We start from the raw sequence: 15755 nt of genomic DNA on the forward strand, positions 1-15755 counted from the left end.
GGTGCTTTTGTTGATGGATGGAAGTTGACTCAGTTTTTGTCAGAGGTAAGTTGATAATTAATCAATTTGACATTGCTAAATATTAAGATGGGGTAATATTGGCTTCAGCAGACTGGGATATTAACAACTCTCTATCATGTTGAAGGAAGTATTAAATTTGAATTAACCTGAATTTTTAACTCAAATGACTATGTGATGTAGCCCTGAACTCACAGATAATTCTTACCAACTCTGTAGCTATACAGAGCCTTTTAGCCTCTTTTAGTTCATAGTTTTGGTTTTATGGCAAATTTACTGTCTGGTACAGCGCCAGTGTTCTCATCAACCTTGTTTCCAGCATCAGCAGGCAACTGTTTTCAGTAAACAAGCTCAGATACATCTACGGTACACTACCTGCCCAGCACCAAACAGCAGACAAAAATAGCTGGTGTTGAAAGTAGAACATCTAGATTAGCTAAGAAAGACAGATATTTTTGTTAGGAGCTGGTGGAGACCAAACCAGAGCTAAAACAAGAGTGGATACTGGACTGAAATTCATCAGGTGCTCACAAATATGGCTTCAAATATGCTGCCTATTGACCTTACAAATTAATACATTCGTAAGGTTATAATGATGTCAGGGCTTTTTGTCTGTCTGCTTGCTTTGATATTTCTCTTGGCCCCAGTGGCCAAAAGTTAATTCAGCTTTAATGTGCTATATCTACCAAAATCTTTTATTTTTGTTCTCACAGTTTAAAAATAGTTGAACCAAAAACCACTCATGCAGAATAATTCACTTCTCTGCTGCCCATTTATATGCTCAGTATGTTCCACACAGTTTACGGAAATTATGTGTAACCTCCCCAAAGCTCTGCTAGAAGTATTTAGTATTAGTATTTTATAGTTTGAAGATAGCTGTTCTTGGTCAATGACATTCACAACTAAATTTTTAAGCAACCATCCACAGTATGCCATTAAACATAAATGTTTAATTTCCTTAGTCAGCCAAGACATTTGTAGGCATCATGTTATTTCTGAGAAAATGTGATGTCATACTAGATTGGACTGAAGCTCAGTGCTCAGTTTGGATAGACTTTACACATCAGCAGTCATGGGTGACACAGATGACAGAGCACTCTGTTATCTAGCCCGGCCTGTCAACCTTTAAAACAAATATACACTGAATCCTTTGTTTAAATGTTGACATGTGCAACTGTTATGTGCTTCTTTTGGTCTTATAAAGGAATGACTTTGCTCTTGCTTTTGATTCAAACTAATCTGAGATTTTCTTCATTACAACCTGCTGCATCCACAACATCAGCTGAGCGACACCCTCTGAGGATCTCAATGCTTATCTGAACAGCTGAACACATAAATAGCCACTGCATGGCCTTCTATGGCTGACAGCAACACAGTGACAACTGTTCCCGTCCTCAACAACGTCACTGGCAACCTCAATGCCACCTTGCCCACCACTGTCCAGGTGGCCAAGATGATCAACTGGTTGACCTTTGCTATTGGGCTGCCTGCCATCGGACTGGCTATTTACATCCTCAAGAATTTGTCCAAAGGTTTGTCTTCACTCTGCTCTTAGGTCAGAAATTGTCCGATAAGTCATACTCCAATCATAGAGCAGATCACAAAAAAAAAACACAACAACAAAACAATGAACAAAAATAATAAGAAAGTGAAGAATTTGTAAATTTCCCAATAAGCATTAATCTGGAGATTAGTGGGTCAATGTCTAGACGTTTAGGGTAAAATTCTGCTAATCTTGCTTGAAAAGTAAACCTTTTTTTCATCTTGGTTATATAACCATTGTTGTTTTGCATTTAAATTATGTAGTTTGATGTGAAGCAGTTCCTTAAACTACACATCTATTGAACTCCAAATTGGCAATTAAAAGCCTGCCTACTGGGTTATGTTTTTGCCTTTGAAGACTCTCTGTCATAGTCTCAGTCAAAGGCAGTTGGTGTTTGAAGGGCTAGAAAATACCCAAAGAAAAGGAGACAAACCATGCTTATGTTTTTTTACATTTAATATTACATTTTGTTTCTTCATGCATACTTTGCTGTTTTGTTGAGTTTGGAGTCTTGTATGGAGTATCAGAGGTATCTGTAATACCAGTATCACTATCAGTAGTCCTAGTATCAATAGCAACATTGGTATCTGGAGAAACTGTAAGACGACTGTAAGACGACCCAACAAGAACTTAAGCTTGATTTATGGTCGCTCAGAGCCAGTTCTTATGATGTGTTGTTGATCACGTTGGATATCAAATGTGTTTAAAGTTGTTCTGAACAGCCACACTCTTAGCTGACCTTCATAGGGAGGGGGATGGGAGAGACACGATATTGTTTAAATACAGGAATAACGGTTCAATTTTATTATTTTCAATCAGTATCAGTACTGCAGTCAGTACTATTAATATAAAAGTAGGCTAGTAGTAGCAGTAGTAGTTGCGCTAATAGACAAAGTAATAGGTTTAGAATCGGTAGCAGTAGTAGCGGTAGTAGTATGAAGTAGGTATCAGCAATAGTGTATTTGCATTAACAGGTTAGTGGTAATATTAGAAAAACCAGTAGCACTAATGGTTATAGTAGCAAAAGTCATCATAGTATTGGCAGTAGCAGTATTAGCATTAGAATTAGTACTTATAAGAATTGTAGTATGTAGCCTAATACAAGTATCTTATGATCATTAGTAATTTCTGTATCTTTTTCTCTGTTCAGGTGAGAAAAAAATGCCCATGCATGTCGTGTTCCTCCTGATCTCTGACGTCGTCAGTTTCTTCAGTCGTCCCCATGCGGGCCAACAAACGGGGAGCGAGGGCGTTACCTCCTCTAACCCCACTGACTTCATCTTCTACTTTGGTGTCATCTCCAATATCTCTCTCATGCTGTTCATAGCCCAGGAGCACCATGTCCTTGTGGCCTACCCACAGTGTGTTGGCTGTTGCGGCAACATCCGGCGGTCTGCGGTGGTCGCCCTGATAGCGTGGGCTGCCCCATTTGCTGTCCTGGCCCTCGCTGTGCTGCAGTACAACCTGTGGTTCGCAGTGGCTATGCTCACCCCTTTCCCTTTCCTCCTCTTCTTTGCCGTGGACTCCTGGAGGGCCTTGATCTGTTCCAGATCAAACCCTTCAACCCCAGAGAGAAGGAGGACAGTGTGGGGACTAGCTGCGATGTGGGCCAATTACACCTTTCTCTATTGCCCCTTCATCATTAGTGTCCTCCTGGAGGCTCTGTCATTTCAAGAGACGACACAATACCTGGGGCTAGTGTCTCACCTGCTGCTCTTCCTCGGCCCTCTGGTGGACCCCTTCCTTTACGTATTAATGACCAAAGGGTTCAGAGAGGTGCTGCATGCGCTGCCCTGCTGTAAAAAGGCACCTCAGACACAGGACATGAGGCCGACTGTGGACACGGTGGCCGAGACCGTAGAGACAAGACTTTGAGGAGAATATAGACTTTTAAGAAAGGTTTCCAAATACATCCATCAGTCCAGCTTGGGAAAACTCACACTGGCTGGAGTTTGGGGGCAGATGCCAAAACCAATGTTTAGTCGGAGACACACCAAGGAATTGATCGCTTACAGCAAATAGTTATAGAGTTTGATTTGGCACAAAAGGCCCTGCTGTTCGAGAGTGCTCTCAAAGAATCCATGCAGCTATGAAGATTCTGCAGGGAGAACTAATCCCCCTTAATAAACAAATAGTAAAGTCAATAACCAAAGCTCATCACATAAAGAGAGCTGGGGTGGTGGAGGGAGCTGTGGCAGCAATTGATGTTGGCATGAGCTGATTTAGCACAGTAGTATTGAGAAGTATCAGGTTACACCTGCGTAAATATGATTGAACATTAGCTGATGATGATAATAACGCAACAATCCCTCCAGCATCTTTTTGTGATCATTGTAACCCAAAATGACTAAATTTGCAGCAGCTTTTCCAACAGCTTGTGATAAAGTTTGCAATCATCAAACAAAATATTTGATAAGATCCAATGAAAGTAAATACGATTTTTGCAATTTCTTAGGTTCTCAGAAATACCCTGTAGGTCTATGTGGATATTCCTGCCAGTATAGCCATTAGCCTGGACGGTTAGCTACAAAGGAATGTGCAATAAATTGCAGAAAAGATGTGATTGTTAACAAGTCATTGGAAAACATAATATTTAAAAGATCCAGTGAGAGTAAACATGATTTTAGCAATTTCTTAGAATCTCAGAAATACCCTGTATGTGGGTATACTTGCCTGTATAGCCACCAGTGACCAGTTGTCCTGGTTTCAAGCTGTCCCGAGTCCTGACAAACATCTGTAAAACTCTAAAATGTCCCAGTTTTCAACATTCATTACCAAATTGTCCTGGTTTTCACCACAATTAAAATAATAGGAACACCATGCTAAATCGGTGGAGTTCTATAACTTTTCTCTGCCCTGAATCAGGTCTATAAGGTAACATTTATATTTCCGATAGAGGCATGTAGGGCTGCCAACAAGATCCTTTAACCAAAGTTATTTTTAGGTTTAGGATTAGAGATGATTCAGGTTTGGCAATTTTAAAAAATGCTACAATTGAGAGACTTGTCAGGAGCAACATGTAGCATGCATTTTTACTCCTGAGATTGATAAATATGCACTCTTTGTTTTATATTTTTATGATGGTATATGCACTTTATTATGTGAACATCTTTCACTCAGGTTTTCAAGCACTCATACACTTTAATGTTTACACCAATACACTTAATTAACTGTTTTCTGTACATTTGAAGTTTTATTGTATTGGTTCTTACTTTGTGCAAAAGGTTACGTTGAATGTGATCTAATCTATCAAATAAACTGCGGGGGTTGGTTAAATCCGTGCTAATTCCTATAATCAAAAGATTGCAAATACCCTGAGGGACCTGCATATTAATTTATTCTTAAATAAACATGTGCAAAAGCTCCAATTGAGCATTGTGGAAACCACCATGAAAGTTCTAAACATGTGATGAAGTCAATGCAGATGGAAGTGTAACAAAAGAGAAAACTGTATCTACCAAGATGTAATCACATTATTCTATTTCACTACAGTCAGTGGTGTACTGAAACCCACATACATTATTTTTATCATTCAGATCAAATAATCCCATAAAGCAGATTAACCAATGACGAGTGTAATTTATTCAGTTTGTACTTTATGAATATTATCCTCAATGTTCAACTGTATTGATGGTTACAAACTACACAAAAAACACACTTTTATTTTTCCAAATTTTATTCATAATTTCTAAAAACAAACCTACATTCCCCACCCACCCACCAAACACAACCCTACCACAAGACCTCAACAAAACCATATAAAACCAAACGAAAGATTAAAAAAAAAAAAAAAAATTAAAAAGCAAGCATCTGAGGTACACATACATTTTGACCTGAGTTTTCTTCGAAATTGCATTGATGAGATTACCTGTTCTCACTCTCACTGTTTACACTGACAGGAGGCAGTTACAGCTGATTGAGGTACTTCTGCATGATGTGTATGAGCACAGAAACAAAATCCTTGTTTCACAGAACTTATTTCTTCAAAACTAAGTGTTTGTTGTGTTGTTTGACTCCAGAGAAACTCACGAAGACTCCAAGGAGTGAGAGGAGACATGATTCCTTCTGTAATGAATCAAAACAGTAAAGTCATGAATTGGATGTTTTTTTTATTTATTTATTTATTTTGCATCCATCAGCTATGTAGCCATACTCCTTTTTTAAATTGTTTTAATTTCAAATTTCCCAAAAATTCTCTATATAAAGAAACTCAAATACAGGTATTTTATTTAATCTCATGAATCTAATTTAAAAGTGATTTTTCAAAATATTCATAATCCTTTTTAATCTTTAAGTTGATTGTGGGCTGACAGTTTTTCATGATTTCATTTTATACAGCATCAGTGTAATTCTGGATAAGACCACAGGATGGCAGCAAAGTAAAACTAACTGAGATTCTATGTATAGTGTGGCTTTAATATACTATTTTACAAACCTTGGCTTTTCTATATCATCAATGGTCTCTGGAAGCCTCACATCCAGAGTCTCTGGAAGCAGGAAAGACACCAGACCAGATATGATGGCCACAGTGCAGATGATGATTTGAGGAAGAGTAGTCCATACGTCCTCCAGCAGCAGGATGAGCGGAGCGACTGACACTCCCACACGACTTATGAAGCTGGTGTAACCCAGACCGTTTTGTCTGGTGAGACAGAAGGAATACACAGTACATTGAGAGAATCTGAGTGTGGCCTTACTGTAGGTAGGAAAGGAGCAGTGTTTTTGAGGTATTTCACTGGATTTATAATCAGCATCATTTTTAGTTTTCTGATCAGTTTTTGTGGAAACTTAACACCAAAGTTGTGCCACTAAGATAAGATAACACTTTATTGATCCCCGTGGGGGAAATTTAGGTGTTATTAAGGTGACTGAATAAATGGTGAAAAGACGGTGGTAGGAGAGAGACAACAATAGCATTAAATGAAGTCCACTGGGTATTACTGTCTGTAAATTACAGTCCAAACTGTCCACCAATCACATCAAAACTGTTGGAAAAAAATATGGAAAGGGGGGTAAGATATAACGTCGGTATAGAGAGAAATAACATTAAGTACAAAGAATAAAATGTTAAAATAAATGAAATGTAATTTAAACTGATCAACCTGCTGTTTCACATTAAAGTTAAATTAAAATATATTTATGGCAGCAGATATAATAATAAAACAGCTTATCTTTAACGCAGCTGGATTTAGTCCAACAAGAAATAACAACAGACAAATGTTAATGATAACTGGCAATAACTGGTGAGTTGGCCTGATGAAGTGATGTATATAAAACACAGGACAATATGCCAACAATTGAATTAAAATCTAAATGATACTATTAAAGGAAAATGCATTATTTTACAACATGGGTCTTATTCTAAAAGGTTGGCCATCTTCGCTTTGGTAATTATAATATTTTACCCACCAACTTCACTTAAAATGGAGTCCAGTAGGCCCAGTAACACAAGGACTTGAAGAGCAAAATGTCATGACTGAGCAAAGTAATCACCAGAATTATGTATACATATATAAATAAAACCCTTTTTATTTAAACTTTTTAATTAAACTGTAGAAACAGTGACTGACCTTACAACTGTGGGATAAAGCTCAGTCGTGTAGAGGAAGATAGTCGTGAAGGAAGCTTCTGATAGGCCTTTTCCAAGAATGGCCACAGTGGCACGCACATGCCACAGATCTACAGAGAACAAGTACATATATGTGTTAATTGTTTTTTTCTAGATGCTCTGACTGTGCATTCGAAGCCTGATATATCTTTTTCCTCTTGCCATAGAGCTATTTTTGTCCTAAAACTATTAAAACACATCAATGAGTCACACCGCTGCACTGGGTGACATGTTCCTTCATCACCATGAACACACACACCATCCTGCTGCCAGAAATACTCACTAGAGCATCAAATGTGGATTCATCTGCCACTGAAAATAGTCCCCAACAAATGCACTATGTCATCCTGTTTAAGTAACGTTCGCTAAAAACTACAGTGCCCAGCTAAAAATGAAACTATATATTTGCGACCCATTTTTAAAGATTTACATCTTTAGTAGAGAAGTCAGAAAGTACTAACAGACAGAGTAACACATTGTTGATTTTGGGTCTTTTCATGAGATTTGGTTTGTTGAAAAAGAACAAGTGCAGCCTTACAGAAAAACCTGATAAAAATGGAACTGAAATTAATGGTTGAAGATTTTTTTTCTCAGTGTCTTTTTAACTGTTTTAAGGTCCTGGAAGGGTCATTTAATATAATTTAACAAAACATATAACACTTTGTAATTCTGTTAACTGTACAAAAAACCAGCTCCTACACAATAAGTACACAATCGGAAGTAGCAACTGTAGTAAAACAGAATGTTCCATGACCTTTTGGAACAAAGATGTTTATGGCGATGCAGGTTCCCGTCAGTAACAGGGTGCCAGCTTGGCACTTCCTCCGACCAATGATGTTGAGCAAGAAATAGACCATCAGCTTGGCAGGAACTTCAATGGCAGCATAGATGAAGTGTGTGAGGTACATGTTTAAACCAAATCCGCTGATATTCAGACTGATTCCATAATACGTCGAGGCAACTCCGTACCTGCAGAGTAGAAATGAAGAAGATATCGCTGATTCATTTCTGTTTGTCCCCTTCCATGTATCTGCATATTGAAAGAGATTCAACCAAACATTCATGACTTCCACAAATATCTTGAGGATTTATCAAGACTATGTAATGACTGATTTCACAATGATTTAATACATCTTTTTTTATATCTTTAGGTCATTTTTTGAGGCGACACCCACCACACAATCCCAGTCAGCAGAGTTAACTGTCTCATCTTTGGGGTCTTAAGTAGATCAAGGTAAGAATAGTTTTTGTCCTGATTCTCCAGGATTTGTATGTTGGAGAGTGTCTGTGCAGAGGAAGAGATGTAATGTTAAGTGACATGTACAAGCAGATCTGACATCATTTAAATTTAAAAAGTTTTAGGTTTTGAAATTTTTTGACCATATGGTCGTATAAAAAAGCAATTGACCTGTGGACACTGAGATAAATGAGTTAATGCAACACATAGACTGAACCAGTTTATATGATTGTTTCCTCTTTTTACTCACATCAGAATAATCTAAAAGATCACACAATCAAATAGGTTTAAGTGTTAAACAATCCATTCACCTTTAAGCTGGCACTTACTTCTAATTTTAATTTGGATGACAGTTTTTGTCTCTTGTTGAACTTAGCACATCTATCAAGGTAATACTGGGCCTTTTCCATTTTACCATTGGCTAAAAGCCATCGAGCAGATTCAGGAATCCACCTACAATTATATTCAAAATAATAATTAATGAGTGGACACATTAAATAGAACATTATTCAAATCACATGTTAAAACACTTCCAAGAGAAATTGTACTCTAGAACAAGGCTGATTTTTGAGAAATGTTACTGAGTCAAATTAGTCACTGAGTCAAAAACATATTTTTCCCCTTAAGTAGATGCAAAAAGAGGACTCATATCAACAAGGTATCATCTATATCTTACCATTTTGATCAGGTTTAAACTGTAAAAGCTTTATTTGGAGCCAAAGCACTGAGCTTGAAGGAGCAAAAGGAACTTGTTAATATCTTAAATGACAGTTTTTAATAGCCAAACATCCCAGTGCATGAAAATAAAAAAGATATTTCACTTACCACCAGGTCAAAATTGCAAACCCCAGTGGGGCTGTAACAGTCATGATCAGTGTCCGCCAGTCATTCACCAGGAAGGCAAACCCGGCCAGCAGCATGTTACCTGCAGACCAGGCCAGGCTGCCGATCACACCGATAAACGACCTATGACCTACGTCGACCCATTCGATGCCTGCAGGGGGAGGCAAGAGACAGAAAAAATATTCAACCATATATTTTACTAAATAGATATTTGGCAATTTCTTTCTGTTTCATTTTGATTTCACTGGGATTTTGGTTAAACGCTCGCAATCAGATTAGATATTGAACTTTTAAAAACTCCCTGTATCTTGAACACCCAATTTAACTGCTCTCAGCAGTTGCCAGGCAACCAGCAGACACTCCGGGAAGTTACTGCTCCCTGCCAGGAAATAGTCTGACACACAAGCCCCCAGACAAGCATGAAATGCTCATTTTTACACTTTGATTCTTATAATCAAAGTTAATTAGTGAGCTTTAGAGGTGCTGGTGGACGGATTTTGTTACCTTTGGACAGAGTCAGGCTGGCTGTTTCCCTTAGTTTCCAGTCTTTGTACTAAGCTAAGCTGGCTGGTTCCAGTTTCATATTTACCATACAGATGGAGAGTTGCCAAGGTTTATGTATTTGCATTTGACAAGTACATGTACTTTCCAAAATGTGAAACTAATTCTGTCAGTGATTTCCAGAAAGATTCACATGACTGCTACAGAAACAACTCATGAGAGTGTTTTCTGATCTTCCACCTCTATGGTTTGATTTTTCAAGTCAAAACAGCTGTCAGGTGTCCATATGAACAGTGAAAGAGGTTTTCCTCGCTGTAATCATTCACTGTGTTCATACTGACTGTTAAAAGATCCCCTTCAAATGTGCTTTCAATGTGTAAGTGATGGAGGCCAAAATCAAACAGTGTGTCCACACAGTCATTTAAAAGTAGATGTGAAGCTTATATGAGGCTTCAGCAGTCTGAGTTAGTCATATCAAGTGGATATCTGACACTTTTACAGTCTTTTTAGCATCAAATTCCCTCTTTGTGTTTCCCTGTTGAGCTATGGTGGAGGAATGATAACAAAAAGAGGGACTTTGGCACTAAAAAGACTGTAACGTTGAAAGATATCTACTTGATTTGACACATTTGGATGACTGAAGCTTCATTAGTTTCCATTTATATGGTTTACTGTATGTGTTGATAATGTAGGCTTGTATGGCAAACCACTCACTCAGAACTATTGAGTTGATGGTGATTCCTGTCAGCCCGAACCCAGTGAGAAATCTCAGCACTGCAAACAGGATGTAGGAGTTCGCAAACGCACTAGAGAAGCCAAACACCATCGCCATGATGTACGAGGCCAAGAGAGTGTTTTTCCTCCCATACCTGGAAAAAAATAGAACAAGAAAAAGAAAAAGAGGAATATGACCATGAAGTTTTTGTGATGTAAATTTCCTTTAAAATGAAGTTTTCTGAGAAGTTAAATGGGATTCTAAATATTCTTAAATATATTAATTAGGAAATAAGTAACAAAAAAGCTGAATATTTGTCCAGAAAAAGAAATCGATTTTCTTACTTTCCACAGGTTTAATGAAAGTTTAGTAATAAAACATAATGCAACAAAAATCTGACAAAATATATGGGTACTGATAAATGTTACTGATATGATGAATGAAGTCTGAATAATCTCATGTTTAAGTGAGAGAACAGTAAGACAATCCACTATTAGAGCTGCCAGATTTTACTCTTCATCATCAGAATGTTACAGGTAGACATACTTGTTACGCACGTACTTATCACAGAGAAACCCAAAAGCTATCGCGCCCATCATCACTCCGGAAAAGAAGATTGTGCCTGTGGTTTTGGTCAGGCTTTTTCTATCACAGACAAGGTCCCACTGGAAGAAGAGATCACAGGTAAAGAGAGAGTCATGTTGTTCATTATACAGTAAGTGTATATCGATGAAAAGAGATCTTATTTACAACAGTTTCTGCTAAATGTGCTGGAAAGTGCAAATTAGATACTGTTCAGGAGACAATGTACGTTTAAAGGTTTCTGTCACACTTAAAATTGCACTAGAAAAAGATTTTAATGAATATGTAATTGTCTCATCAGCCTGAATTGGAGACTGAAGCTGAAACATATTAAAAAAAAGACTTGGTGCAAGTTAAGATCAGTGATACAAGAACTGCAAGATTTCGAAGATTTTATTATTTTTACACATTTGAGAGACTGTGTGATGATTTTCTTATTTGTAACTGAATTTTTTCCACATCTCCTTTCCTTGCCTTTCCTTTTACTCATCAATACTGAACTCATTCATTACACAATTAAACATAAATTTATGTTATTGATTAACAATATATTGTACTGTGTGAATGCAATAAAACAATTTACTTTCTAACTGAAATGATAATGATAAAATGTGTAAAATTGCGAGGAAGGTGATGACTTTTACAGTTAAAACAGTATGATCACATCATTATAATTATATACTAATAATCTACTAACTGTTACAAATTCCATCTTCCTATATGGTCTAAATACAGTTTAAAAAGTCCCACAATGCCAGAAACCTACTGTAATTCTAGTGGAGAAACACCAAATCCCTTTTGTTTTATTGACTTTTTAGCCAAAATCTTTTTAAATTTAGGGATAATAGTGTAATAAAAATATCAGACTCAGCCTCAGAAAACACATTTGTTTGTAATTTTACTAAGTAAACTATTTGACACATCATTAAAACCCATAAACTAAACAAAGCACATGTCCCTGGTGTCCATTGTGGGTCTTTTTATGGCTTTAGGACTTTTGTAGTGTAAATATCTTTTAACTACTTATAATGTTTCCTACTTTAATACAAAAAAAATCAGAGTGGATGTACCTCTGTTGCTAAGGTGGAGGTGAAGGTGGAGTTGTCGTAAACCCATCCGCTCTGACACTGAACTGTCTGCAGGTCGTTGCTGTCGGAGCTGTTGGATAAGAGCTGAAACTGAGGCTCTGCAAACATCTCGCAGGATTTTGGATCCCCATTTTCTCGCACAGGAATGCTGACGGTCAGTCTCTGCGCCTGAGTTAAATTTCTGAAGAGTCCTCCATTATCCAGGGTGCTGATGTCACAGTGGTGAGGAGGCACTGCAGCGATGAAGTTATTCAGTAAGAAGTGACAGGGCAGAACTATTCGAGGGGTGCAGAGCAAGACGATGATGGCGATTTGGAAAGGCCCAAAACCGTCAATTTCCTCCAAGATGCTCTCAAACTTCATCTTCACTCTGCTTATGGCTGCAAGAAACAGATTCACACATTTTATGTTAACAGCAGTTAAAAATCTACAGTTTGATGAAAAACATGAAATTGCTCACCTGAATATGAAACTGATGGAAGGTTTTATATTTAATGAGAATCACTGAAATGCTGCTCCCTGCAGCGTTGTCTGACTTCCTTTGTGAGCAGGACTGAGTTTAGGCTGAGCAGCCTTTTCTATCCAATCAACCTGATCATTAACTTCTATATCACCTTTGGACATTGTTAAGTTAAATATTACAAGACAGAAGTTGTCGAATAGTTTACTCATTGGACAAATTGATGTACATCAGGTACAACTGCTCAATGAACTTAAATGAACTTTATTTAGATAGTACATTTCATGCACAGAATGCAGCTCAAAGTGCTTTACAATTCAACAGCAAAAACTAAAACACAAGTTTAAAACATGCACAAGGAGGAAAGAGGAAAATGAGTGTTACTATTTATAAACTAGTATTTACAGTTACACAGTTATTAAACAAATTAGAGAAAATCATATAAGATTAAAACAGACAGCTGCTAGTTATAGGCTATATTAAAAATGTGTGTTTTGACTTGTAGTTTAAAACTGTCCACTGAGTCAGCAAGTCAAATATTTAATGGCAGAGTGTTTTTCAGGGCGTTGTGGCTAAAAGCAGCATCCCCAAAGGTTTTTGTGGTGACCTTGGGAACAGTTAAAAAAGCAGCTGTGGAAGATCTTAGGGGACATGAAGGATGATAAAACAATAGGGAGTCTGTGATTTTTAAAGGGGATGAGGTCATTTAGTGCCTGAAAAACTAAGAGAAAGACTTGAAAATAAATTCTAAAATATACAGGGAGCCAGTGTAAGTCGAATAAAACAGGAGTTATATGATCTCTCCTTTTAGTTTTTATTAAAACCCTGGCAGCAGCAGTTTGCTGAATAGTTTGCAGTTTTGCGATGGCTGCTTGGTAGGCCAGTATATAGAGCGTTGCAGTAGTCAAGATGAGTAGAAACAAAAGTAAGAACAAGCTTTTCAACATCTTGCTGGCTCAGTAGAGGTCTCACCTTCGCTATACTGCACAAATGATAAAAGGCAGTTTTGGTCAATGAAAATGGGCTTTAAAATTGAGGTCAGAGTCTAAAATGACACCAAGGTTTCTTACTTGTGGTCATGTCTGCAATGCCAGATGTCCCAGTTTAGCAAGAACATGCTCCCTCTTATTTCCTGGGCCAACTAGGAGGATTTCAGTCTTATCTTCATTTAGCTTTAGGAAGTTCTTGCTCATTCATTCATTGATGGACAGAGTATTTGGGTCATCTGGCCTAATGGACACATAAAGTTGTGTGTCGTCAGCATATAGCTGTGGAAATTTACGCCATGCTGATGGATTATGGATCCCAGTGGCAGCATGTAAATTGAGAACAGTAAAGGCCCCAGGACACTGCCTTGAGGCACGCCATAATCAGTGTTTTCTGTTTCCGATATGTGTTCCCCAATTCTGACATGGAATTTCCTTCCAGTGATATATGATTGAAACCAGTTTAGAACCGTACCAGAGAGAACAACCCATTTCTCAAGACAGCTAAGTGAAAGATTGTGGTCACTAGTGTTGAAGGCAGCGCTAAGGCCAAGGAGAATGAGGACCGATATGTTTCCACAATCAGCATTTAATCTGAGATCATTTAAAACTTTGACAAGATCTGTCTCTGTACTACGGTTCGCTCTGGAGCCAGATTGAATATTTTCATGAATGCCATTCTCAGGTGTTTGTTTAATTGTTTAAGCACTTCCTTCACTAAAACCTTGCTCAGGAAAGGTAGATTTGAAATGGGGTGGTAATTACTAAGAGAGGAGGGGTCTAAGCTAGGTCTTTTTGAGTAAAGGTTTTACAGTCGCGGTCTTAAAAGGGTTTGGGAAAATACCAGATTCTAGGGAGGAATTTATAATGAGGAATGTATTTAAGGAATGTTTATCATATCATAACAAGTCATCTCAGGGCATTTTTCATATAGAGCAGGTCTAGACTGTACTCTTTAGTTTACAGAGACCCATCATTAACAGTAATAAGTTCTTTGTATATGTCATCGTGGACTGTCAATTTATGTTTTCTCCATTTGTGCTCTTCAACATTCACTTTTCAATTTACAGATAGTACAAGGGAATATTGTTTGGATTTTTGCAAAAAAAAAAAAAAAAAATCAAAACATTTATTTATATTTCACCATAAAAAAAACTTGTGATGATTGTATTTTTTTGTATTGGTCCAGTTCAGAAAAACTTGACAAAGCTGCAGATGGATGCTCACTTCATACAAAGATCAAGACCCTCAGATATGGAAGGGGGGGAGCAATCTGCAATATTTAGTAATGAGACACTCAAATGATTAAACTGTGGGAACAAAATAGTAGCACAGGTGTTATTAATTACAGAGGACAACCCATGAACAATTTAATATATTATTACATTAAAGAACATTTCCAGGATCCAGTAGCAGTCAGGTGATTAATATGTAGTCAACATTTATTCACGTTACTTTATTTTACTCTCAGACCATGAACGTTTTTACCTTCACGTCAACAGAAGGAAGAAAAGACTAAACAAAATACCCAAATGCACATTTATGCATGTTTCTCCCCATTTATTGTGAAAGAAAAAGCCGTACAAGAGAAAGGTGTAACACATTCAATGAAAACAGTGATGACATGACACAACATGGTTAAAGTGAAATATTAACCAGGTGTGACTTTGTTCTTCTGATGTGTGGTTGAAATGCAGTAAAACATTAAAAGACTGAAGGTCTCTGCTTCAGGAAAGACGAAAAAGTGTCAGAAAACTCAGAATATTCTTGTGTTTTTTCAAAGGAAAGAATTTTAATTGCTAAACCAGACTATACATCTTATTTTATCTTTACAATCCAAGGGCTTGAACTTTCAACCCTCAGCTCCAGTGAACAATACCTTATCCATTAGGGCATCAGGTCACCTACTTTTATTGTTTCACATACATCTACACTCTAATCTAATGCCATTTACCCTCTGACACAAATATCAAAGTTCAGATTACTGGATCACAAATCAGGGTCAAATGTTCAGAAAATCAGAAAAACAAAAAGGATAGGTAAGCAAATAAAAACTTAATTTAGTTTTACACCTATATTTATACTCTTTTTTATATTAACAAGACAACTGGTAAAAGCAGACTTCTTTTGAAAAGTCTTTAATTTTGGTAGATTAAGGAGTGTGCGGGAGGGGA

At 37.3% G+C, this 15755-nt stretch overlaps 1 protein-coding gene across 1 annotated transcript; it reads right to left on the reverse strand.

The window, feature by feature from the left end:
* Positions 1-5547: 5547 nt before the first annotated feature.
* Positions 5548-12501, reverse strand: LOC121912000 (solute carrier family 22 member 7-like). The gene is made up of 10 exons (XM_042434012.1): positions 12118-12501; positions 11027-11130; positions 10465-10619; positions 9232-9400; positions 8736-8859; positions 8345-8454; positions 7924-8138; positions 7132-7240; positions 5997-6203; positions 5548-5626 (listed from the first exon to the last, which is right to left on the reverse strand). Exons 1-10 carry the CDS (start codon positions 12496-12498, stop codon positions 5587-5589), a joined length of 1614 nt encoding a protein of 537 aa, XP_042289946.1. The 5' UTR covers positions 12499-12501; the 3' UTR covers positions 5548-5586.
* Between the last annotated feature and the right edge of the window lie 3254 nt (positions 12502-15755).

This window comes from Thunnus maccoyii, chromosome 14 (assembly GCF_910596095.1).
Source record: "Thunnus maccoyii chromosome 14, fThuMac1.1, whole genome shotgun sequence".
Taxonomy (NCBI): Eukaryota; Metazoa; Chordata; class Actinopteri; order Scombriformes; family Scombridae; genus Thunnus; species Thunnus maccoyii.